Genomic DNA, 25395 nt, shown 5'->3' with positions numbered 1-25395 from the left:
CTGGCGTGGGCTGTGTCTGTATTTCAGAGGGTTCCTTTCTTTCTGAGACATTGTTTTAACACACTGGCTTCCCACCTTTAAAGTTGCAAGGCCCGAAAATTAATTTGCAGAAAAAGGACGAGGTCCAGTCAGGTTTTGTCGGCACAGCCCGGTTTCTCCAGCAATTTTGTACATTTTTGCCATCTTTGAGTTTCATTTGAATTCCGATCCTTTGAAAACCTAAAAATCCTGAAATTTTCCAGTCTTAACAGTTCATATAATTTTTTACAAAGGGTCTTTTGAAGTTAATGTCCACACCTAGCCTGCAGATATTTGCAATGTTAACTGCTGCTGCTCGTTCTCGTGTTCCCCCAGGGAGAGCAGCATCGCTTAGATGCAACAGAAATAGGGACCGGCTGTTAGAGCCAAGATATCTTTTATAATTTCCTTGCAAAGCAGATTTGAAGTGCAGCACTGAGGAGCAGTCCCTGCCAAACAGGAGTGAAGAAGACAATGATTCATCAAAAAATATCCGTCCCTTTCTGTACCGGTTGCTAACAGTGGCCATTTCCAGAGGCATTCGAGTAATTGAATACGGATAATGGGCAATTAGTGGATTGTTTGTTTAGATTCTGCATTTTTTTCCCCATGGTATCTATAAACAGCATTGCTCATTGCAGACAGAAAGTAAACTGTCTTGCTGCTGGAAGCTGCTGTAGCACTGTTTGCTTTCTTTGTCATTCGAAAACCCTTTAGCTGGAGCTCGTGGGAATTGAAAATGCCACCCTCTGTATTCTGCTCATCCAAAATACAGAGGTATACCGAGATAAACTCAATATGAAGAAAATGGGGGGCAAAAAAAGCCTTCCTAGGCTCTCAGGAAGCCTTTCCACAGTCCTCCAGGGTGGTGCAAAGCAACATCTTTTTGTTTTGTTCAGAGCTAAAGGAAATCTTAAAGGAAGAGAAAAATCCCTGTGCAAGCACGAGCCAGCGTGCCAGTCAGTGGCCTGGCTGGGAACTGGCTCTGCAGGGCACAGACAGCAGGAATTGCTTAAAAAATATAAAAGGTTGTCCTCTGGTTTCCAAAAAGCACTTGTGCAGTAGATTTTCTCTGTGTGCTTCACCCCCTGGGCTCTGCTGGGGCAGGTGACTGAAGGGATCATTTTTATTTTTCAGGGTGACATCACTTCCATCCCGGAGCTCGCCGACTACATTAAAGTCTTCAAGTAAGTCCTGATGGGAAGAGGTGCTTGGGAGACGTAGGAGCAATGAATAATTAATGGTCCTGACGCCTACTGTGCATTTCTCCCCTCTCCTGACCCGAGATTTCACTGCACACCGCTGTGTGATGGTGCATGGAAAACCACGGAGCTGTTTCACCACATCTGGGCACCCTGGCTATTAAAACCTTTTATTTCTTCATCCGGCACTTGGCACACTCACCGGGTGTTTCGCGCTGTTCCCAACCAACCCATTTGATCCCAAAGTTGATCGCTTCTTAAATATCAAGAAAAAGATATCAAAAAGATATCAAAAAAAAAGATATCAAAAAAAGATATCAAAAAAAGATATCAAAAAAAGATATCAAAAAAAGATATCAAATTCGGGATTTATGGGCTTTGTTAATGTTGCTGTCACCTGGATGCTGGTGCGTGGAAACTGGGCACGGCAGCAGCTGGACCCTGGCTAGCACTTTGGCAGCCACGGTTGCCTTTTGTAATCCGCTGCCTGCCTCAGCACAGGTGATGGGGAACGGTCTGGAAACGGTGAATAAACCCGATGAGATTTCACAGGATAGGTACAGGAGCAGAAGAAAAGCAGTGGTGATGAAATAGCTCCCTAACGAGCCTTTATTTCGTAATCGTGTGGTTCTGGAGCCAGAAGCTGCTACTTGTGTGCTGAAAAGCACTTTTTCTCCCTCTGTGGACGCGTGGTAATGAGGCCGGTCCCGCTCTCCAGGCTTGTGTCTGCTCCAACTGGGGCAAAGTTTCAGGGCTGGAGCCTGCTCCATGCTTTGGAGCGGGTGGTTTTTTTTCCCCTTTAAGCAAACCATCCAACAAAAACCTCCTTGTTTCCTTTGATGTGCTCATTTGCCAGTAAAACCAGGCACAACTCAAATTGCTAATTGCTCGCAAATTGGAGCACCAGTTGTCAGGAAAAGAGATGGAGCCGTGAGAAGATGCCGGTTCCCTCCTCCTGTTTGGTGCAAACTTCAAACCCTGAGAATTGCAATTTGAGTCCAAAAAAGTCCAAATATGAGTCCAAAAGACACCATAAAGGCACCGGTGGATAGTCTGGGAGCTGGGCATCTCGCCTCTGCTGCCTGCACATTTTGCCAGCCTAACTTCTGCATCTGCTTCATGGCAAGTCCAATTCCTGCTGCAGCTTGAGGACAGGGAGCAGGAATGAAATCTATTTTGGATGTGCTGTGGTGGTGCAGCTCCCCAGCAGGGGCTGTCCCAAGGGTGGGCATCCCCCAGGCTGCTGGCAGCAGCTTTTCAAACCCCATCGCTGCAGATTTGCACAGTAATATCCATCGACCTGTCTGGCAGGCCCAAGAAGCTGACACTGAAAGGTTACAAGCCATATTGGTGCACCTTCAAAGATACCTCCATCTCCTGCTACAAGAGCAAAGAGGAAGCCAACGGGACACCTGCCCACCAGATGAACTTGAGAGGTAAGAGCAGCGTTCGCACACTTCCAAGGTACTCCAGTAATCATCTGCCACTGCTGCATCTTGGTTTTCCACTCGTTTGTGTTACTTTCATGCCATCCGAGGGCTGGATAAATACGTGTGAAGGAAAGAAGGGTTTAATAGCATGGTATAAACTTAGATATCTAGCAAGTATGTGGTCCATGGTCCCGTCAGAAAGTGCCACCACCTCCTCTGTAGCGCAGCTGTTGGGCATTCCCCACTGACCAGCCCATTTTTTGGCTGCAGAGCAAAGCCAAGCAGGTTTCTGTGAGCCCAAGGGGACAGCGTCCCAGTTTCCTTTTCATCACGGCTATTCAAAACTGCTGAACCAACTCCAACAGCAAAGAATGGGTCTGAGCGCACACTGGGCTGCAGAGAGCAGACCGTGCTCTCCTTCTGCTCTCCCTCTTCTATTTTTTTCCTCCTCTCCCAGGCACTGTCTGTGGGCAGCCTCATTCAGGTGCTCCCCACAAGCTTTGCACACAGGTTTTAAATCCCTCTGGCTGCCTGCCCTTATGTCAAGTCAAACATCCCTGCTCCAAGAGCGACCAAACTTCGGAAAGGGTATTTTTTTTTAGCACAGAGACAAATTTTGTGATGCCAAATGACTTCAGGCTGCAGCCCTGAGAAGCCCAGCCTTCATTATATTTATGGGAGCTTTTGGCATATTTTCCTTTGCTGTCCCATCTCACCACCCCCATGCTGGCACAATGGTTCGTAGCCCTTTGTAGACACTGAAAGTGGGATTTGCTCAAAGCTCGTGCTCACCACTAAAGACAGCAGCAGTGCACCCAGCCAAGACAGTGACAGAGGGCTCAGGATCCAGCTAGCCACCTCTTCCTGCACTTTCTTGAAAATTTAGGGATCATGTGGTGTTTGCAGGCTGTTGGGTCCATTCCCAAGGCCAGGGAAGGTCTGGGAGATGAGTACAGTGGGCAGATGTTAGCCTCAGCCTTGTTTTCAGACCAGATCTTGCTTTGTTTCCCTCTTTGTCCTACCACTTGGAAAAAGGGCTGTCTGTCAGGGGTTTTGTCCCTGTGACATGGAGCGCTTGTCCCATGGGAGATATGCTACAAGACGTTTAGCAGGAGTGCTTTGCCTTTCCTTCTCCTCTTTATTTTCTCCTCCTTGTGTCTTTACACACACGTTGAACATCGGCTCCCTCGTTGCAGGATGTGAAGTCACCCCCGACGTGAACATCTCCGGGCAGAAGTTCAACATCAAACTCCTGATCCCCGTTGCGGAGGGGATGAACGAGATCTGGCTTCGCTGCGACAACGTAAGTCCGTCGGCGTGGGCCGTTTAGCTGCTGCTAATTAAAACAAACAAAACCACAGAGCACGTTTGCACGTGGAAGAATTTGGTGCTGATATCACGAGCAGCCTGAAATCGGGAGGGCCGCTTGGTTTTGTCCGTCCATCCGTGTCGCGGAAGGGTTCTGTGCACCAGGCTCCCCAAAAAGGAGACTTTTGGGGTGTTTTGGCAGGCGGGGGACGGTGCCAGCTCCCCCTGCTGATGGTGCCCGGGTCTCGTTTGGGCTGCAGGAGAGGCAGTACGCCAGCTGGATGGCCGCCTGCCGCCTGGCCTCCAAGGGCAAGACGATGGCGGACAGCTCGTACAGCATGGAGGTGCAGAACATCCTCTCCTTCCTGAAGATGCAGCACCTCAACCCGGACCCGCAGCTGATCCCGGAGCAGATCACGACCGACATCAACCCTGAGTGCTTGGTGTCCCCTCGCTACCTGAAGAAATACAAGAACAAGCAGGTAGGTGCCGGCCGCCTCGCCGCAGCCTCGGTGCGCACCTCGGCAGGAGCCGGCGGTTAACGCTGCGTGTTCAGACACTGCCTTTGGGTCGGATGCACACGGTTACTAAAACGAGTGCCCACTGAAGGCTGCAGAACCAGAAGCAGGGAATGGCACCACCACCATCATTGCACTGATGGGTGACGTGCACGCAAGCAGCCTGGGCAGTGGGGATGCAATCGGTGTCGGTTCCACCCCGCGCACGGCGCCGCAGGAGGGCAGGTCCAGCAGCGAGACCAAATCCCGGTGCTGGGACCAGAAGTTTGCACAGAGCGGGCGCGGAAAGCCTCAGGATGAGCAGAGTTGCAGTTGCTTGCAGTGCTTTGTACAGACTTGGCTGTAACGTGGTTTGCATTTTTCCCTCTTTGCTTTTCCACTACTTCAGAATGCCAGGCTCTGAAACATGGCTTCATTTTAAATTGCTGTGACTCGCGCTTGAACTCCACGCTATATTCAGTCCGTGCATGACAGAGCTGAACTGTTTTGTGGGAGGAATAAATGCATGGCATTCTGAAGGACATTATATTTCAGCTCGGCAGCAGAAATAAGGCAGGCATTGCTCCGTGGCCTTTCGGTGACTTAACGGTTCGGCTGCAGCTCCGCAGCCTGAGCTGTATCCGACCTCTCAAACCCAAGAAGAAGGCTACGACTCAGAGAAGCAGGAAGAATATAACTTTTTATTGGCACAGCACGATGATTTCCTGGCAGTGGAGTTATATTTTATATAGCCCTTATTATTCTTCTGAATAAGCCTTTATATCCACTTGGATGGAGGAGAGGCTGCATAAATATCCACTTTTAACATATAGAATACCTTCTAGGCTTGAACTCGGTAAAATGGAGGCACCTGGAAAAATATTAGCCCGCGGAACTTGCTTGCTGGGCAGGTATCCTTGTGCAGGAACCATGGGGGTGAGCAGGAGCCCTCGCCTGGCTCAGCACCCCAAATGCGGCCAGGAGCAGAGTTTGCAGCCTCAGAGGCTGTTTGCCGGGAGTGGCAGGGAGGGACAGACAGAAGGAAGGACAGACGGAGGAGGGAATGCGAGGAATTTGGCTGTGAGGGTCCCCCCCGTGCCCCGGCAGAGGGGAGGAGGAGGCCGTGCAAAATGGGAGTTGGCAATGGGCCTCGCAAGATGATTTGAAGGCGCAGCAGCCCCAAGCCCACTCAGGGGTTTGTTTCTCTCCACGTGCCGCTGCGGCAGCGCAGGCTTGGCAGGTTGGGTTCGAGGAGTGCCAAATGCTAAAAGCAAAAAAAAAAAAAAGGAAAAAAGGAAAACCATTTGCATTCAGGGCTCTCAGCTGCACGAGCTGGGAATTGGCAGGGGTTTGATGTCCCTGCCTTGTCCCCAGGCAGCGCCTGGCTCTGCTGGTGGCGTCCCGCAGCCGCCTCTTACCCCAGCAGCATCTCCAGCGTTCCTCTGCCTATCTCAAATAAAAGCAGCTATTGAGCTCGAGGCCTTTTCCGTGCAAATAAATAGAGCTGAGTTTGCACAGAGGCAGGGAGAGGAGTGGGACAGCAGGAACTCTCCGATCAAAACCATTTCCACGACCCCGCACCGGCACGAGGGGCGAATCTGCTCGCTTGTCCCCTCTCCGCGCTTGCGTCCACTTTGGCTGCTTTTCTGCCTACGAAATTGTGCATGGTTTGGTTTTTTTATTTTGGCTTGAACTTTGGTTTGCAGATAATTTGCACTTTTCCTTTGCTTTGTTGCCATATTTCTGATCGCTTTTTTTTCTTTCTGCCTCCTTTTCTTTTTTTTTTTTTTCGCCTTGCCATCTACAGCCAGGCTATGTAAGAGACTTGGTAAGTGACAGCAACAATAAAATTAAGTTAAAAAAACTTAAAATAGCCTAGACCCCCTTTGGTTGTGAGAGCAGCGACGAAACAAAAACTAACAAAACCCATCCTCCCTGAGAAACTCTAGCCCCGTTTGTTTTTCGTAATGGTCCCCAGTGATTTATGCTGTGAAAGTAGAAACCCTACACCAGAAATTTGCCCTGCCGTTTGCTCACATCCTGCGTCTTAAGCGAAATGAGTCTGAGAGCTCTCTGCCTTCAGCCAGGTCAGAGCTCTGTTTGCTTTCTGTGTCTGGAGATGCGAAGCAAAAGCAGCTCCGTCAGCCGTGGTCCCGCTCTTTGAGCAAAAACAGCTGAAATTCGTCCTCGGGGTAGAAATTGTCGTTTATCTGCACTGCTGATAACGGCGCTGACCTGCACCGTTCCCAGCGCTGGCTGAGCTGTGCCTTTTGGCGTGGCCGTGGCGAGTGGGGTGCCGGAGGTGCCGCTCACAAGCCCTGTGCCTAACGCTGCTGTGTCTCACCGCACCCAGATCACGGCCCGGATCCTGGAGGCCCACCAGAACGTCGCCCAGATGAGCCTCATCGAGGCGAAGATGCGGTTTATCCAAGCGTGGCAATCGCTGCCCGAGTTTGGCATCACGCACTTCATTGCGAGGTCAGTGGGCAGAGCAGGGTGTGTGCCGTGAATAAACGTGTTCCAGCTGAGTATTTAATGAGATCCTTGGGTTAAATCTGCATTAAATCTGCATAAATCTGTCATCTGCAACTGGTCAGAGTGATGCAAAGCCAGAGCTGCAAGCAGAGGGGGTTTGCACGTACTGCTTAGGACCCGCACCCTTTCTTTCACACCTCTCCGGTGGCACATCCTGCGCCGTGAAGTTGCACCAGAACTGAAATTAAAAGCATCAATCACATCAACTGTGTCGGGGTTAATCACATCGATTTATATTGTATAAGTTAACTGGGTTGCTGGATTTAACACATTTAGCTCCCCGTTAGCTCTGTGGTTACTAATCCCTCCCCGTGCCGCAGGTTCCAGGGGGGCAAGAAGGAGGAGCTGATCGGCATCGCCTACAACCGGCTGATTCGGATGGACGCCAGCACGGGCGACGCCGTCAAAACGTGGCGATTCAGCAACATGAAGCAGTGGAACGTCAACTGGGAGATCAAAATGGTAAGAGGGCAGAGCCCGGCTGTGCGCCTCGTGCTGCTCCGTGCCCAGATGTGCGAGCTGCAGAGTTGCAGGGCGCGCTGCTCGGTGTTTCACACACGTAGGCCACTTCCCCGCTTCCGTGGAAAAGATGTTGCTGTCAGTTTTTTGTGCATCGGCTTTTAAAAAGTCCGATTTTTGTTGGTGTTTTCCAAAGCGTGGCTTTTGGGAGGCGGTCTGCTGGCACGAGGCTGGCTGGAAGCTCACGGTGCGCTGCTGGGAACAGCAATAACACGTTTCACTAAAGCTTTCAGGCTCTTTTTTCTGGAGGTATTTTTGGAGTGACATCCTTCTGCATTCACGTAAAGTATTTTCTCCCCACCTCCACCCCCTGGAGATCCATCAGAGCTTGTCTGAGCAGCTGGTGGAGCCAAGCGTGACCCTTAAAAACGAGGAAAGAATTCAACCTTTAACTAAGCCGGTTACACGCTTAACGCGTAGCAGTTTTGGCCTGGTCTCTCCGAACACCCACTCAAGGGCAGTGAAACAGAATCAGTCTTCAGGACTGAGGTTCAGGCGTGATCCTAAGCAGTAACAGCGATGTGCTGAGCCTTTATCCATATTAAAACCCATTTACTTGTGGCTCAGCTCAGATTTTCCTGTAACTCGTGCAAGCAAGGCACTTTGCTGAGCTCCAAAATATTTTTTTTTACCAGTGGCTACTTTTGGGTGCACAAACTCTGTGCTCTTCCCCATCACAGCACCCGATGCAGGCTTCCAGCCACCATGTAAAGGCTGTTCCTGTGTGCTTCGGGGCACGTTGAGAGCTGCTGGCAGAATTATTCAGGCTCGGAGTCCTTGTTTGGACCCAGCTTGCAAGCCCCTGTATCCGAATTGCCTGGACTTTCTCCCAGGAAAACCCCAGCGTTGCCCCCGCTGAGCTGTTGGCATCGGGGGGACGAAAAATTCCTGGGCATCAGGATGGGCAGGCACTCTGCAACAGGCTCCCTAACCCCGTAAAACATTCCTGCAGCAAAACCTCAGCGTATAAATCCAAAATACACTCGCAGGGGAACTGGGAAACAAATCCCAGCCCTCATTAACAGTCCCGTGTCCAGCCTCTGCTTCTCGTAAAGCACAGAGAGGCACGAACAATGTAATGGTCTCTGCGGCGAAGGAGGCTTGCTCCTTCCCAGCAAGAGGCTTTTCTGCCCCAAAAATTTCAGCAGTGATGCTCCCTGCCCCTAGGTGACGGTGGAGTTCGCAGATGACGTGCGGGTGTCCTTCATCTGCACGGAGGTGGATTGCAAGGTGGTGCACGAGTTCATCGGCGGCTACATCTTCTTGTCGACGCGAGCCAAGGACCAGAACGAGAGCTTAGACGAGGAGATGTTCTACAAACTGACCAGCGGCTGGGTGTGAGGCCCAGGTACTGTACGCCGAGAGGAAACTCCCCGTGGCCATATTAATATTTAACTTTAAGAAGCTGTTATTTGAAATATGCTGCTTAATAAAGTAAGCTTGAAATGTATCTTTTTTTTTTTTTTTTTTTTTTTTTAATCATGAAAATTTTTGCATTACCAGACCAGTTAATCTGTGTGCACTAATGAGCACTTCTGTTAATTTGCTATAACGAGACCGTGCCTGGGCCAGGTGATGCTGCCTGCCCCCTTTACCTACCGAACGTGCCGGCAGATCGGGATCAGATTTGACTGACCTTAAATAGCCAAATTCCTAAGAGAACTCTAAGCCATCTTCTTTAAAAGCCATCCAGGGCTTTAATTATATGAAGTCTATTTATCATGTTTAATGCATGAGTGTTTTATTTCTTTTTTTTTTTCGTGTTCTTGTTTTTTTTTTTGTTTGTTTTTTTTTTAATTCTGTAAATTTGACCTGTTCGGAAGTTGTCCTACCCATAAGTAGAATTTCGATCTCTCCTTTCACACTACATGCACCAGGACTGCTGCAGGTGCCTGACATTATTTTGGAGATAGCTGCGTGTGGCCTTGAAGACGACCTCCTGTTAGTCTGTTATAGCTTGGTTTATTTGTTAACTTTCCTTTTGATAATCATTTATATTGTCTCTTTTTTTTTTTTTTTATTTTTACACCATATTGTATTATGACACTTTTAGTATTCACCAGCATAGCCACTGTTCTGCCTATGATATGCAAACTTTTTCATTACAATATGAAGTAAAGGTCTATGAAGTATAGATTTTGTGTAACTAATGTAAAAACACAAATTTTATAAAATTGTACAGTTTTGTTTTTTGTTTTTTGTTTTTTTTTAACTACTCTCACAAGCCAGCTAGGATATCGCGTAGATCTGGTGTATCAGCATTAACTGTAGTATGCCTGTAGGGGATAAGGGGAGTAACCTGGGGGGGGGGTGGAAAACAGACAAAAACCCAACAAACCCACCAGTTTCAGCCCAATTTTTACCTAAGTTAAGCGCGCCCTCGGAGCTGGGCCAGGAGACCCTCAGCGCCGGGCCCCGGGCAGGGGCTGCGTTAGCGCCCGCTCCTCCTGATGCCAGGAATAAGCAGTGTTGTGTTCCCGTAGTCTGCGGTTCCGAGACTATGTATAAATGCATTTTATTTTAAATAAAAGTCAAATCTTTTATTTAACCGCTGCCGTCGCTGGCTTCCGTGGTCGCGCTGCGCCCCCAAAGCTCTTCTCCCTCCCCCGGGGTTCCTCCTGCCCCTAGTTTGAAGGCTGGGGATGTGACTGGGGGGTGATTTAGGGGTTGTGACTGCGGGATTTAGGGGATGTGAGCCTCGGGGCCACCCCTTTTCCCCCTCCCCGTGGAGCAGGAACCCAGCAAGCAGCGGCGACGCTGCTGTTTCGTGGGGACAGAGCTGGTGGGCAGAGCAGGGGGCACCCAGACCACCCCGCTGCACCCTAAAACACCCCGAGAGAGGGACAGGGACCCTTTGGGAAGGGCACAATCCAGCTCATGGGTTTGGGTTCTCTTTTCCAACACAGCAGAGCTGCTGATGGGGATGAGAAAGCAACGCCAGCCCTGGGCGAGGGCTCTGGGATGGGGACGGCGAGCCAAAAAAAAGCCATCCTACACGAGGGCCGAGGTTCTGCTGGAGGGGAGGGGAGGCAGGGGAAGGTGCATCCATCCCCATGTCTGTCCCCGTGTCCGTCCCCATGTCCCTCCGGGCTTGGAGGCTGCAGGAAATGGTGCGGGGGCTGCGGGGAGGTCGGTGCTGGGGCATGGGAAGGCCGAGGTCGCTCTCCTGCCCCCAGGGATGGGGGAAGCCTGGAGCCCTACAGGCTCCGGGTGGAGGCCAAGGGGGGCTTAGGTTTTCGAGGCTGCCTTTCCCGTCCCCTCTGGACATCCTCTGGGTGCCTCTGGCCCGGCCCCAGCCCCAGCAGGGCCACCCCAAGCAGGGTGCCCAGCCCCACAGCCAGGCTCTTTCCTTGGCTGGTACAAAAACCAAAGGGATTTGGGCACGCGGAGGCACCCAGACCCCAGCTCCAGCGCCCGTGCTGGATTTCTTGTGCTGACGTGGTGAAATCCGGCTGCGGGTGGCCCTTTGGGACCAACAAAAGAGAAAACCAACCCAAAAGCCACAGCAAGAAACCAGTGTGGGGGCGCCTGACTCAGCTTCAGGCAGGGCTCGCCGTGGGCAGCCAGAAACCAGTGGGAAAACCTGGGGAAAACAATTGCCACCGACTATTTTCCAGCAGACTTCACGGGAAGGTGCATTCAGAGTCACCTTCAGCCCTGTTCCTGCATCCCCTCCTGCCCCCAGACCCATCCTAATTCAATTTGGGCTGCCCTGATCCATGCCCAGCTCCAAACCTTCCTGCAACCCCGTGCCTTTATTTCATCTGCTGGCTCCAAGCACCATAAAAGCGCCGCACGCTTTTATTTGCGGCACCGAGGCACTAAAGAGATTAAAGATCTATAAATATCTGCTGGATGTTAGGCATTAAAAAAATAATAATAATAAAAGGTGTCTCCTTGCTCACATCTTTTCCAGTAAGTGCCAGCGTAATGGGGTCTGGGCTCGCTATGAAGGGCCTGAGAGCAGAAGCCCCCTGGAAGCTGCTCCTCGCCCTCTCCTGAGCTCCCCGTCCAGTGCTCACCTCTCCTGCTGGGGAAATGCTGATGGGAAACGCTGGTTTAGGAAGAATTTATAATTAAAAAAGCACCCAATTTATCCCAAAACGCTTTCATCCACTCAGCGGTTGGCTCTGCAGTTTGTCTGAGCCGTGCAAAAAAAGCTGCAGCGCTTCCACTTTAGGGTTTTTTTTTTGCTCGACACAGGGGCATCAAAATATTTCCCCAGCCCAATGGACTTGGAAATGCTGACCCCATATTTTAAAGCGACTCAAATATGTGGGAAGCCGTCAGAGAGCGAAATTACCCGAAAAGTTTTGCCTTTGACCCACAGGTAAGGCACAACCCTGAAGGTTTCCATGTGTCCGGGGGGTACCAAGCTTTGCAGAGCCGTGTTCCGGTGCCTTAACACCCCCATCCCTGCACCCCGAACACACATCTCTTGTAAAACAGTGACAAAATCCCCCCAAAAAACACCCTGCCCCATCCCATGCCACCGGGCGGGCTGCTGGGGAGCTCCAGCACGAGCCTCCCACCCCCCCGGGCTGCAGAAACAGCGGTTTCAGCAAACGCAGGATTTGCTTTGGGTGGCTTTGGGCTTTTTTTTTTTTTTTTTTCTTTTTGGCTTTTGGTCAGCAGATGGTCAGCCCCTAACGAGCGGGCTGCGGTTTTATTTCCTGCTGGGGAAACGGGGGTGTGAGATAAACGAGGAGCCGGGTCGCAAACTCGGCTCGGGGCGGTGCTGGCTGGGAGCTGCTCCCCCTCTTTGTCCCCAGCCAGGGGAATTCCTCGCTCCCCGAGGATCTGCACCTCGAGGCTGCTGCTCTGGGTTTTGGGGTGCATTTGCTTTGAGGTTTTGGGATGAATTTGCTTTGTTTTTTGGGGTGCATTTGCTCCGGGGCTTGGGGTGCATTTGCTCCAAGCCCAGCACTTTCCACTTCCATCAGACTCGAGGGCAAACGGCCCCACCACAGGGCTGTTTTCTCTCCCAAACGTTTTTCCCCTTCCCATAAACAGGAGGAGCGGACGGGAACACGCCTGGGACCGAGGGGAAGTGAGGGCGGGGAGGGAGACGGGTGGGAGACCTCCAACGGCGCCGAGGGGACGGATCCTGGAGGGGCCCTGGCAGCGGGGACACGGCTGGTAGGGTCCAGAAAGGTCCAAAAAGTGATTTTAATATTTTTCTGCTCTGCAGAATTAACAAAATATGAGTGGATATATTATTTCGTTGCCCTAAGCAGCTCCCCAGCCCTACAGATCTCTGCCACCCCGAGCCTGGCCCCGATTTTCCCAGATCCCAGCGCTGCCTGGGACATCCCACAACCCGCCAGCCCTCCACGGCCAGGTCAATCCCGGCCCCTCCACGAATTAATCCCGAGTTCAAAAATAGCCCTGCAGGATTTCCTGCCTCCCCTCCCGCTGCGCCACAAGGTAAGAGGAAGGGGGAGGACCTCGGAAAGCAGGACCAAGGGCAGATGTGTCGCATTCGGCCCCGCGTTATCGCTGCCCTTTGGGTCTGAGAGACCTCCGTCCCCAGCACATCCCGGCCTTCCTGCCCCCCAGGGGCTTCATTAAGTTAATTAAAGTCATTAAACGCACATGAAGTGGGTCCTTCGGAGGTTTGAGATAAAATGAACTGGGATGTGCCTCGCATCTCGCCCAGCCCTTGGACTGATCCTCGTGGATTTGGGGCTGGTTCGGAGCCAGGCGGCATCGCCACTCTGTGCGCTTGGAGGAGGGTTTTTTGGGGGGGAAAATTTGGGAAATTCTCACCCCCAGCTGCATTCATTCTTCCTCCCGTCCTTCCCAGGCCACCCCAAATGCCAGGCACAGCCCCGGCCCATCCTGTGCCCATCAGCTCTGGGCACGGGCATCGGCCGCCGTTGGTTTGTTCCCTGCAGCCTCGCAGAGCAGCAGTTTCGGCTCCTGTTTAACAACCCAGCTCTTATCATCGCTCACACAGCGCAGCCCGAGTGGAAGATAAAGAGTTTCCACCACGAGGGATAAACAGAGAGCGAGCCTGCCCAGCACCCGTGCCCTCCTCTGCCCACCTCGGGGCTGGGCAGGACCCTGCTGCCCGCGGCAGGATGGAGCCCCCTGCCCCAGATCAGTCCAACTGTGCCCAGGGAAACCACTGGGGAAATGCCAATCTTTGAATTTAATCAAGGTCTTACACATAAAATCCCCCAGGAAGTACGGGGTGGGTCTTCTGAATTCCTCTGCTTGTGGATGGGATGGTGGGAAAGATGCCACAGTCACTAGAAAAATGCCACGTTGGCTCTGACAGATTATGCTTGGTAGGAGGGACAAGGCGAAAAACTCTAATTTATTCCCTAATCCACCCAAATAAATTGGCTTATCGAATCCACAGCGTGCTAATCTCGTGCAGGAGGGCTGGGGAGAGCAGTCTTGGAGCATGCTCTGCCTGCAGCGGATGGGAAGGTGAGCCCTCAACTGTGGGGACTGGAAATCTCCAAGTTCAGGGCTCTTTGGGAACAGCAGCACCATTTGGGCTGCGTTCCCCATTTCTCAGCTCGGGGCCAAATCCGTGCCTGATCCTATGAGTCTGACCCAAACCCCAGCTCCAGCCCTGGGGCTGTCGGAGTGTGAGCTGGGATGTCTGAGAACTGAGGGGCGATGCCGGTGGGGACAGGTGGGGATCTTCTGCACAAAATAAAAAAAAATAAAAATAATAATAATAATAATAAATGTGCTCTTGATCCATGCTCAAGAAGCAGGAGAAAAGCTGGAGGAGCTGATCGCAGGCTCCTAGCAGGCTCTGCAGAGGGCAGGCTGGGGCTGCAAGAGCCACCCTGGGGCAGGGGGTGCCGCGCACCTGCGCTCCCCGACACTTCCCTTTCCCCCCGCTGCTAAATGATGCTCGGCTTCTTGGCTCCAGGTTGGATAATCATTTCCAGCGAGGCAGACGTGTTCCAGATGCACGCCTCCTTCCCTAATGTTATCGTAAGCCCTGCAGAAATACCATTTCCCAAGTTCCAGGCGGCCATCTGGATCGCGGCAGAGCTTTGGGGAGGGCTGCCAGCTTTCCCCTACGACTTTATGAAGTCCTAGCAGGTATTTAGTTCATCTCTATCCACCCATGGGTGACATTTGGGGAGATGTGGCAGCATCCCTCTTTCCTCTGGAGTTAAAAGTGCTGGGTCCTTTGTGAAACCCGGGCACCCGGAGCTGTTTTAGGCAGCCCTCCTGCAGACGTCGCTTCCAGCGCTCAGGATTCAGCCGTGGGTGGATTCAGCCTGATCCGTGAGAGGGTAAAAAGAACCAGAGCGGCCTGTCCCTAGGTAGACGGAGCCCTGAGCGTGTTTCCAAAACAGAACGTAAACAATTTGATTGTGGCAAGGATTTACTCGTTCTTGCTGCATTGTGTCATATGGCAAAATGAAAGGGGAGCGCGTTCTCTCCTCATAAAGCAGGGCGTGCTTCGGACCCAGACATTGACATCAAGCAAGTGCATGGCTCCTTTCCCGTCTCTCCGACCGTCTTGCGGTCACGAATTTGCAATTTCCTTGCCTTGTAATCGCCCCGTTCCAGCGCTGGCAGACGCGGAGCAGCCCGAGGATATCACTTTGCTTTTGCTCTGAAACAGAATCCGCCGCGGTGGAACCGGCGCTTGTGACATGAGTGGAAACGCTTTATTTCACCTTTTTGCAACCAAATCCTGGCCTCGGCGGTACCGTGGAGATTTATCTGCTGGCTGCTGTGAATCCTCACTGACCTGCATCACTTGACCTTTGGAAAGCCACCGTGGGTCTCACAGATGTCTCTAGAAGTGGGAGCTCATCCGCGGCCACTTGCCTTTCACCGTGCTAAGGAACGAGGCTTGTTTCGTGCGTGGACCCTCGGGGTGTTCACAAAACAGCTGAGCCCTTCCCCAGACACTCAGTTATTCCTCAGAAAGCCTCTAAGAGCATCGCCATCTCCTTCTGATGTGGTTAAAATCAGAGAAAGGGCTTCAAGCTCTGCCCTGCCTGGGGGGCTGGCACAGGGTCTGCTGAGGGGGTTTACAGACCCTGGGGGGATGTGAAGAGCAAAACTTTGCGAGAGGTTAATCCCTGTGTATCAGCAGCCTGTTCCTAAAACACTGCTGGAATGGAGGACGCTTTTGGAGCCAGCAGCCTGGCAAATTCCTCTTCCCTTGGGGGGGAGATTTTTTCATCTGGATCATTTCCCTGCTCTGGTTCAGGCCCACGCTGCTACGAAAACCCACAAGTACAAATAGTTCCTGTCCTCACGCCACGCTGAAGTCGGTGCCTCAGTGGCTGTATATAGAAAAGGGCCGGTCTCTGGGACTAATAAAAGTGGAGTTTTAAACAAACTGAAGGCTTTTTTTTCCCCCCATTCAGCGCCGTTACGCTGAGGCGCTCTGGGAGCTCTGGAGGTCAGGAGCTGAGGCACACGCATGGAGGAGAGCAGCTTTCGGGTGTTAAACACCAGGGGCCGGATGAAGCTCCTGGGTCAGGATGTCCCTGTGCTGCTGAGTGCCGGAAACCTGGAGGATGTGTCTGCATTTATCCAAAATCTCTGTTCCTGGGCAGGTCCCGGCCATCTGCGCCCAGCCCTGCTGGGGAGAGCTGGCCTGACCCCATGTGGTCGTTCTCACAGCGCTGTCACGGCACAATTTTCTTTGGTAAAAGCCTGGATTTGTCACTGTGACGTGGGTAAAATGCAAAACCTCCCTCACACCTGTGAATCTTTCCACTGGAGAAGAGGCATCGCAGAGGGAGTTAAGCTAAACCCCTTTCTGTCATTTTATTTCACTCGGTGGAACTCATCCGCACTCACAGCGACGCTGTTTTAACCAGCAAAGCTGCGATTCTCAGTTTCTTTTTGCACTTGAAGTGGGATAAACTGCTCATTTCTTCACATGGATGGGACCTTTCCAGCCCCCAGACTCGCATCGTCACCAGACCTCGGGTGTGCCTGACCCCAAGGAGTTTTTGGTGTGTGTCATCCTCATCCGGTCACTGGGGCCGGAGAAGTAAAAGCCAAATAGTGTTGATTGTTTCCTCAGCAACCGAGTGATTCATTCTGAGGGTAAAACATCAGGGGGAGAAGGAACGTGGAAAATGGAAATCATGTCCCGGGAGCACGCTGTGTAATTATTTTGCTCAGCAAAACCTCCCGCCCTGTGCTACACACACACCGTGACCTCAGCTATTTATAAGGCAGCATCTCGAGCTGATCTCTCTTTTGACGTTTTCTTTATTGGAAGGGAACGGAAAAAAAATCGCTCATTTGTGCCCGCTCCGCACTTTGAAAGCTCAGTAAGCAGCGGGCTGCAGGTGTTGCTCGAGGGAAATAACGGAGCCTCCTCCAAAATCAAACCCCTAGAGCCAAAAAAAAATAAATTACCCACTCATGACACACTCCCAAACCCTGCCAGGCGAGCAGAGACCCCAAAAAAACTCCAAAATAGCCCCAAAGCCCCCCTAACCCTGCCCCTTCCCCTCACAGCCACCCCCATCCCCTCAGCGCCTTCCCCCCCCTCCCCCTCCCCTCAGCGCCGCCGCCATTTTGCCCGCCCCCCCTCCCAGAGGCGGGAGCGCTGCGCGGGGGGCGGGGCCTCCCCTGGTGGGCGTGTCCAGGGGCCGAGCCGAGCGGTGATTCGTCAGATGGAGGGCGGGGAGGGCGGGGAAAAGGCCGGAGGCGGGCGGTGATTGGCTGCGCGGCGCCGCGCGTGCGCGCCGGGCCCCGCCCCGCTGCCACGTCCGTGAGGCGCTAAGCCGGCGGTTGGCGCCGGGGCCGCGTGCGCGGGGCGGTGAGTGAGGGGCGGCCTGAGGGGGGGGGGGGATTTGGGGGTCCTGAGGGGGCTCTGAGGGGGGTTTGGGGGGCCTGAGGGGGCTGGAGGGGCTCTGAGGGGGGTTTGGGGGTGCTGGGGTGGGCCCTGAGGGGGGTTTGGGGGTCCTGAAGGGGCTGGGGGGGGCCCTGAGGGGATCCTGAGGGGGCCCTGAGGGGGCCCTGAGGGGATCCTGAGGGGGCCCTGAGGGTCTCTGACAGGACCACAGCAGCAGCCCAGAGGCCCCGTTGGGCTCCCAGCCCCACAGAGCCTTCCTCTCAGCGCCTCGACTTGCCTGCCATCGTCTGGGGGCATAATGTGGGGTGCGAGGGGCTGCTTCAGCGCCCTAAGTGCGTGTTTTTGTCCCGGAGATGTGTGTTAGGTGAGGTGGGAGCGTGGTCGGTGTGTGTCAGAAGGAGGCGCGATGCTGAGGTGTTTTTATTGATTTGTTTTCATTGAGGGACTCTTTCGGTTGGTTCTCCGAAGCTGCCTTCGGTCTTGGGGCTTCCATGCTGCGGTTGAGCCGAGTTGGCTGTGCTGTGGCTTATTGTGGGAGATAGTCATCGTTAACAGCAAAAAAAAGTGTATTTAATTTGAGCCATGTGAAAGCGTGTGACTACTGAATCTTTTATGGTGCAACAAAGTGAGCCTGAAGATTTCTCAGGAAGGCTACGAAGCTGGGGAAGGGCCTGGAGCACAAGTCCTGTGAGGAGCGGCTGAGGGAACTGGGGGGGTTTGGGCTGGGGAAGGGGAGGCTCAGGGAGACCTCATTGCAACTGCCTGAAAGGAAGGGGTGGGGAGCTGGGGGGCGGCCTCTGCTCACTGGTAACTGGTGATGGGACCAGAGGGAATGGCCTCAAGTTGTGCCAGGGGAGGTTCAGGTTGGAAACAAGGAGACATTTCTGCTCAGAAAGAGCAGCCAGGCATTGGGACGGGTTGCCCAGGGAGGTGGTGGAGTCATCATCCCTGGGGGTGTTCGAGGAGAGGTTGGACGTGGTGCTTGGGGACGTGGTTTGGTGGTGACAGTGGTGGTAGGGGGTGGTTGGAGCAGGTGATCCTGGAGGGCTTTCCCAACCGTAGTGATTCTATCAAGTTCCCGTATGTTCTGTTTGTACCAGGAACCTTACCGGGTATTCCTGTTACAAAGAAATTATTTGCTGTATGATCAATAAAATGTCCCTTTGCTTCCTTGTATCCCAAATTCTAACTCATACAACTCCCAGCTCCCTCGTTAATCGTTAACAGCTGTCTCAGCACCATCCTGGCAGTTCTGTATTTCACCTGCTAAGGGCAGTGAGGCACTACGCTTTACAGCTGAGATAGCATTCGATTTAGTAAATAGACAGAGCAAACAAGGCTGCACAAGAAATGTTCCATGGGCTGTACGTGTGTGTGCAGGCTGTCGGATCATCCCTGTTCCCACAGGTGTGGTGCGGTGGCTCTTGGCCGAGGCACCGCGTGTTTGTGGGGTGGGTGGGTTGGAAGCAGTGCTCGTCCTGCCAGCGGGAAGAATAGAGGGCTGTAGAGGCTAAATATCCAGGTTAATCTCTTATCTTTCTTTTTCCTCTCTATGAGGAAGAACCTTCCTGGCTGAGCACGAACGGGCTGTTTGTGTTGACTTTAGCTAACGTGCTCTTTGTGTAACCTGGTGTCCTGGTTCGGTGAAGGTCAAATACCTCCAGTTGCAGATAAGTGGATGGTAGTTTGGGTTTCATTCCCTTTTCTTTACCTCCCCTGAGGATCCCGCTACACAATCTGCAGAAATCGCGTGTTCAGGGATTAAAACAATCAGGATTGTTAAAAACGACAGGGATTAAAGCAGAATGTTCCTTACCCACGTGCTTCCTGTTTCAGAACACCTCTCGCAGCCATGATGCCTGTTGCAACCGTGATGCCTGATGACACGCCGATGTTTGACCCCAGTATTCTTCACGAGCTTGACTGGAGCGAGAACACGACGACGTTTTCTCCTGCTATTTCTCCGCTGGAGCCAGGAGATGGCCTAGTAATGAGACCACTGTGCACGGCTGATGTAAATCGAGGTAGAATCCTGTTTCATGACCATCACAGACAAGAGCTGGGTGCTGCACTAGACAATATTTATTCTCCGTTCTCTCTCAGTAGATCAGCAGTACCTGTTTTACGTGATTTGGGTTATTTATTGTTATTGGTAAGGAGTTAGAGCACGTGGCACCATGGATAGCTGTTGTGTTGGTGACCCCCAAAACTGGTTTTACTGTTCTTAAAAACAATTGTAAAATTCAAGTTCAGTTTTTCAGAATAATCCACAGCTTTAGAGGGGGAGTAGAATTGTTCATATTATTCCCTTCAGTATAAAAGTAACGTGAACCAGCGTACTGCTCTTAGCGTGTGAAGACTTCTTCACACCTGTAACTTAGGAGAAGGAGGTTGTTCTGAACAGGCAGCTAAATATTGCCTGATTTCAGACTTATCCTTTTCTTGCTTAAATACCTGCATCTTTTATTCCGCACTCAAGCCGCAGTTGGCTGCTGTTGCATTAGCTGATCCCAAATTGTGTATGGTGTGTTCGATTTTAAGCTTAGAGTCTGTGATATGCAGAGTGCAGGCCTTTACATACAGCTGAATTAGATGATGCTGTAGAGATGGTAACAAACAGCCCTGTCAGGTGGTTCTGTGCTATTTGTGTGTTCCTGTTCCTCATGAGTCTTTATTTTTTCCCCTTTTATAACAGGCTTTTTCAAGGTTCTGGGTCAGCTGACTGAAACGGGAGTTGTGAGCCCAGAGCAGTTTATCAGTGAGTAGATCATTATTTCTTGGCGTTTCCACCGAGCTTGCTGGGAACCAGAAGATGCTGACAGCAAATCCACCTGGCTGTGAGGTTCCTGACTGCCTGATGCCAGAGTGATTTATTAGCTCGGGTCCCCTGAGGCAGATTTTGGCACCCAGCTTTGGATTCAGCTGCAGCTATCCCAAAGGGCTCCTTGGCTGGGATATGCTTAGGTTGTGTCCTTGCTTTGGAGACTGAGCTTTAGCTTCCTGGCAGAAGGGAATGCCTGGTGAGGGTTTGTTTGGGATGAATTATTGCAAGCACCAGTAGTGAAGCTGAGGCTTGCCTTTGAAGCTCAGAACATCGCTGAGCAGTGTTTTGCTAGTCTGAGGTGTAAGAAAACTTCCAGGAGGGACTGCTGCCTTCATCCTAGTGCCCATCTGCCGAGATGCTGGGGAAGGAAGGTCCTCTTAGCAGCTGGGGAAACGGCATTTACTTGATTCCTGCTTTTTCCTGGTTCTGTCTCTGGGTTGGTCCACCTGGGCCTTTCAGGTTCTGATGTTTTGGGCACGTCTCCCCTGTGATCCTGGATTCTGCCGTGATCTGCATGCAGAATCTGACCCAAGTGTTAGGCTTCGCAGCAATTCAATCCAAAGCTAACGGTGACTGTTCTGCTCCCACAGAAACCTTTGAGCACATGAAGAGATCTGGAGATTACTACGTTACTGTCGTAGAAGATACGAATCTCGGGCAGATTGTTGCTACAGCAACGCTGGTTATAGAACATAAGTTCACTCACTCCTGTGCAAAGGTATGCTCTCTTCCTGCAGCTGTAGTGAGGAAAAAGATGCTGTCCCCAGAATACGTGTACGTTATTTTTATGATGTTACTGTGTAATGAAGTACCTCTGCTGAGTCAGTGATAAAGGCATTTTAAAAAACACCATCCTTGGGTGCTCAGCTAAGTAGTAAAAGGAAGATTTGGCTTTTTGTAAGGAAAAAAAGCAGTTTGTCTATCCCACTCTTCAACAAGTCAGAGTGGGTTCTGATGGAGCTGAGGATCTCACTGCTGGGGAGTCCCAGCTGGATGTAAACAGGAGCTGGAGGGGTACAAATCCCTCAGCAGGGGAGAGGCTGTGGTGGGACCTCTACACCTGCAGGCGCTGTGAATGCCTCGAAGGGAGGGATTGTATCCAACCAGACAGCAGAAATGCAAGCATGGAGCAGGGAAACAACACACCAGTGTTCTCAACTAACGCTTCTCTGCGTTTTCACAGAGAGGAAGGATAGAAGACGTAGTAGTAAGCGGGGAGTGCAGAGGAAAGCAGCTTGGGAAACTGTAAGTATTTTATCCTTTATTTTTATCTTTGCAATTTAACACCAGGCAGGGCCACAAGCTCCATCCACTTGGTTTCTGTCCCGCCACCTTAACACTGATCAGTGCCAACAAACAAGTTAACTGCAGTGGTGATGAGTTGTCTGTGCAGGAACCTTCTCTGGGAAGAGCAAAGTTTGCAGCTGCAGTCAGTGTGGCAGCACGGAAGGTGGCTGTTGTTTGAAGTTAGCCCATCCCTCTCTGGGCGATGGGGATAATGCGTAGTTATTGCTCTCAGGATGCCATCTGCCTGTCCTTTGCCCTCTCCAGACAATACAGCGCGCAATTAAACTGCGACAGAATCACTCACCAGACCTCAGAGCAGGATTTTAGTTCCGCGGGTTAGTGGGGCAGATTCTTCCCAGCCAGAAACCTCACAAGATTTTAGCCAAAAGTTATCACAAGCTGGCAGAGTGCAAGCTGTAACTTAAAATTGTCTGGTAGACTCTGGTATGTCGTTCTTTTTTCTTGGGGTAGCAACCATCCCGTGTACTGAAGGAGAACACAGAGTCTGTAAAATTTGTGTTGTTGGTGTGAGGCTGGGGAAGGGCTGCAGGGTGGTTAGTAGGCTTTTGCAAGGGACTTTGGAACTTTCTTCACTGAAAGGGTTGTGGAGTCTTGGAACCGGCTGCACAGGAAGTGTTGAGTCACCATCCCTGGAGGTCTTCAAAAAAAAAAAAATGTGTAGGTGTAGAGCTTAGGGACATGGTGCAGTGGTGAACCAGGCAGTGCTGGGTTCAAGGCTGGACCAAGTGATCTTAGAAGCCTTTTCCAACCTGAATGAGTTGATAGCTGAAATGGAGCGCTAGTTTCTACAGATGATGATGTAGGATCAAAGATCAAATGCACTAAAAATACTTGAATTGGTCTTTTATTATGGTAAACTTACTTTCTCCAGCACTTATTTTTAAAAATGATTGGTAACTTTAGCAAATTTCACGTTGATTGATCCTGTGTTCAGGGCCATTTCACTTAACTGCTGTTTCTCTGTCTCTTTCAGATTAACGTCCACTCTTACACTACTAAGTAAGAGACTGAACTGTTACAAAATCACGCTGGAGTGTCTGCCAAAAAACGTGGCTTTCTACAAGAAGTTTGGCTACTCGGTATCTGAAGAAAATTATATGTTTCAACGGTTCTTTAATTAAGAACTTCTAGTGATTTTTTTTTGTAAAGACTGTTGGTGGAGGAGCTTGTGCTACAAACCGTTCTAATAATGGAAAATTTATATAGTTTATTGCTGCAAATATAATGATCCCTATAAATACTGAACATCAAATGTGTAAATCTTGCAAAAAAAAAAAAAAAGCAACTTACAATTTAGGAGGGTTCTCTGGGTTAGCTCTTAGAACTAATTTTTACTACTGTTCAGTGTAAGTGAAGCTCTTTTGTTCTAGCTGAGTTACAAAGGACTCTCGTTAAAGGGATGGTTTTTAACCAAAGGTATATATTTTTATCTCAAATTTTTTCTTGCCTCGTATTTTTCTAAAGGTTTGCGCTTCTTTTCTTGGTAGCCAAAGTGCAGCTCGTGGGGTCGTGCTCCTGGCTGTGCTTCACTGAAGAATGATGTAGCTTGGGCAGGGAGGCTTCTCGGACGCAGAGGTGGTGACACAGGATGGGAATTTGTTCCTTTTGTGAAACCTCACTTAAGTGCTGGTGACGTTAGAGTACCTAAAGTTTTATAGGCACTATTTTCTGAATTTGTTACCGATAGTGCAGGTTAGGGGCTCTGATAAAGCCGATGGTGAGTTTAGATAGTTTTTAATGCAGGGGCCCTGCACTTTAGCTGATAACTTGATTTGTTTTCAGGATAATTATGTTTTCTGACAGACAAACCCATGGTTTGTGACAGGGCGAAGGAAACTGGAATGCCTGACAGAATGCACCCCACTCTTAGCGGGGCTTCTGCTAGCGCTCAGTGGGAATGTTAATGCCTTCCTCTATGAAGGCAGAAACGCGTTCAGCTTCACCAAATCCACCTGACCACTGCGCTGTACTTGAACTCCGTAGGGCCTCTTCGGCCGTGGTTTTGCTGGTGACCACGAAAATCCCAGGCTCTGGTCCCGAGGGGTTGCTGCTGCTTCGTAGAGCATCCCCCTTGCTGTAAGATTGGATAAACAATTTTAGCACTTTTGCCCCTGGTGGCAAGCAAATAACGTACAAAGCCCCGACTTCAACAGTAGCGTTTTGTGCAAAGGGAGTGACAAATCCCACGTCCGTGAATAGGGCATTATAAACACAGGAGGGTTCTGCAGAACAGCCGGGCTTGTTTGTGAGCGGGCAGGCCTTACAAAACGTTCTTTCGTCGTGCTGTGGAGAGCTCCTTTAAGCCGTGGTGCGGGGTTCTATTTAATGTTCCTGATGGTACTCCACTCAATATAGTGTTTCCTTGATAATGTCTGTTTTATTTATTATTTTTTAAAAATCTTTGTTTAAGCTGAATAAATTAAGACTGCCAACTGTATCTCTTGTTTCTGCTTTTGCTGTTTTGCCTGAAGGTAAAAACCTCTGACATAGAGGTTTAAAACCTCTATAAACCATAAAATTATCTGATGCACAGTTTCATCCCTGCAAGTGTGACTTCTAGGAAGCAAATCTTGAAAGAAAGTCCTCAGCTCATCCTGGGTGAGTACCTGTCCTCAAACCAGAGGTGGGCACCTGAGCTGTGATGGCTGACAGAGGCAGCCACAGCTTCTCACAGGTTTTATCAGCTTGGAATTTCCACTAATTCAAACAGGACTGGGAATTCTGCTTCTACACCACCTAACTAGCTCCAGGCCCTCGTTAAGAGTTAATGAGAAGATCGGTGAGGAGCAGGTGATTGTGAGACAAATGAGCTGGGTTGAAAACTTGGTTTTGTGGCTGTGTGGCAATGCTTTCAGGTGAGAAGAATCCAGCTCATCAGCATTAGTTCAGCAGGGAAGGTTGCTCTGTTCCCTACCACAGGTGACATTCTCAACCCTGTCACATTCCCCCAGGGAAAGGGCAGTGGGTACAGAAGTTGCTGTCACCTCCAGAGTCACACTTGTTGCACTGCTGGGCTGGCAGGAAGCCCTCTGGAGGAAGAGTGAGTGGTTTTTACATGAGGAAAGGGGAAGGGTTTTTATATGAGTGGGACTTTAACAAGCAAGAGGCCCTAGAATCATTCAGAGGGCACGTACCTCAAGCACACTCCCACCCCTGGAGGAGCAGGAAGGGCTCTGAGTGGTGCTGGCAGGTGCCGTTAGTGCTGATACCAGCCCAGCTGGGGACTTTGAGTTCCCAGAAATGGCAAATCTACCCAAAGAACAAAGGAACCAAGGATTTTGTCAGAAATCAAACAGAGAAATGCCTTCTAGTAACCTGGACTTAGCTACCAGCTTCAAGGGAGGTTTAATCAGCCTAGGGCTTTCAGTTGGTTTACAGCTCTCTACCCATGAATTTCCAGCTCCTTCACTCAGCTTACCCTAAGCTGGAAAGGGAACTTTGGTACCTTAACATTCAGCTGTTGGTTCCCCAAAGACGGTACTGCAGTTCTCCCTCAGAATCTGGGAAAGGAAGAAAATTCAGCCTGCAGTGGCACCCTAAAGCCCCAGGGAGGGACCCTTGCTGCTGATTGCTACCTCTGGTTTAGCCTCAGGAAGCAAATTGTAATTGAAATATGTACCAACAGTAAAGCTAAACAAAACACAAGAAATGACAGTTTTAAATAAAAGGCAGAATAATAGCACATGAGAGGAAACCTAATCTCAGGCTCCCTTAGGATCTGAGAGGCTGTTATCTGCAGGGCAGCAGGCAGACAGACCAGAATGACTCTAAACCAGACCAGGATGACTCTAAGAAGTCCTCAGCGGGGGTAATGGGATAAAAAATAAAATAGATTTTTGGAAAGCCCTTAGTCATGGAGGCTGTTGGTTTGCAAAACTGTCTCCCTAGGGAAACGCCAGGACCCCAGTGAGGTAACAGAACCAGGCTGCATGAACAAGCCTCG

General features: G+C 50.9%; 2 protein-coding genes across 6 annotated transcripts in view; both read left to right on the top strand.

Annotated features, from left to right (window-relative positions):
• FERMT2 (FERM domain containing kindlin 2) overlaps positions 1–10057 on the top strand; it is a 43621-nt gene extending 33564 nt beyond the window's left edge. For 3 of the 5 annotated variants that reach the window (XM_068682299.1, XM_068682302.1, XM_068682304.1), the window contains 8 exons: positions 1156–1205; positions 2532–2656; positions 3847–3953; positions 4219–4440; positions 6263–6283; positions 6809–6933; positions 7311–7452; positions 8677–10057. In XM_068682299.1, coding sequence (XP_068538400.1) covers positions 1156–1205; positions 2532–2656; positions 3847–3953; positions 4219–4440; positions 6263–6283; positions 6809–6933; positions 7311–7452; positions 8677–8850 — 966 coding nt within the window. In that variant the 3' untranslated portion in view covers positions 8851–10057. The remainder of the gene's footprint in view (positions 1–1155; positions 1206–2531; positions 2657–3846; positions 3954–4218; positions 4441–6262; positions 6284–6808; positions 6934–7310; positions 7453–8676) is intronic. The other 2 variants (XM_068682300.1, XM_068682303.1) reach the window with 1 other exon arrangement.
• A 7099-nt stretch (positions 10058–17156) lies between these two features.
• GNPNAT1 (glucosamine-phosphate N-acetyltransferase 1) lies at positions 17157–23889 on the top strand. Its single transcript, XM_068682298.1, has 6 exons — positions 17157–17284; positions 19157–19344; positions 20016–20078; positions 20735–20862; positions 21328–21389; positions 22426–23889. Exons 2-6 carry the CDS (start codon positions 19173–19175, stop codon positions 22571–22573), a joined length of 573 nt encoding a protein of 190 aa, XP_068538399.1. The 5' UTR covers positions 17157–17284; positions 19157–19172; the 3' UTR covers positions 22574–23889.
• Positions 23890–25395: the final 1506 nt, after the last annotated feature.

The sequence above is a fragment of the Anas acuta genome, chromosome 5 (genome assembly GCF_963932015.1).
Source record: "Anas acuta chromosome 5, bAnaAcu1.1, whole genome shotgun sequence".
Taxonomy (NCBI): Eukaryota; Metazoa; Chordata; class Aves; order Anseriformes; family Anatidae; genus Anas; species Anas acuta.
Note: the sequence above shows the minus strand (reverse complement) of the source record. Positions and strands in the feature narration are given on the sequence as shown.

Excerpts from the sequence above, each read along its gene's own strand:
- GNPNAT1 (XM_068682298.1), top strand. The coding sequence starts at position 19,173 with ATGATGCCTGTTGCAACCGTGATGCCTGATGACACGCCGATGTTTGAC. Across the intron at positions 20,863-21,327 it reads TCACTCACTCCTGTGCAAAG|AGAGGAAGGATAGAAGACGT; the intron begins GTATGCTCTCTT and ends GCGTTTTCACAG. Across the intron at positions 21,390-22,425 it reads GGAAAGCAGCTTGGGAAACT|ATTAACGTCCACTCTTACAC; the intron begins GTAAGTATTTTA and ends TGTCTCTTTCAG.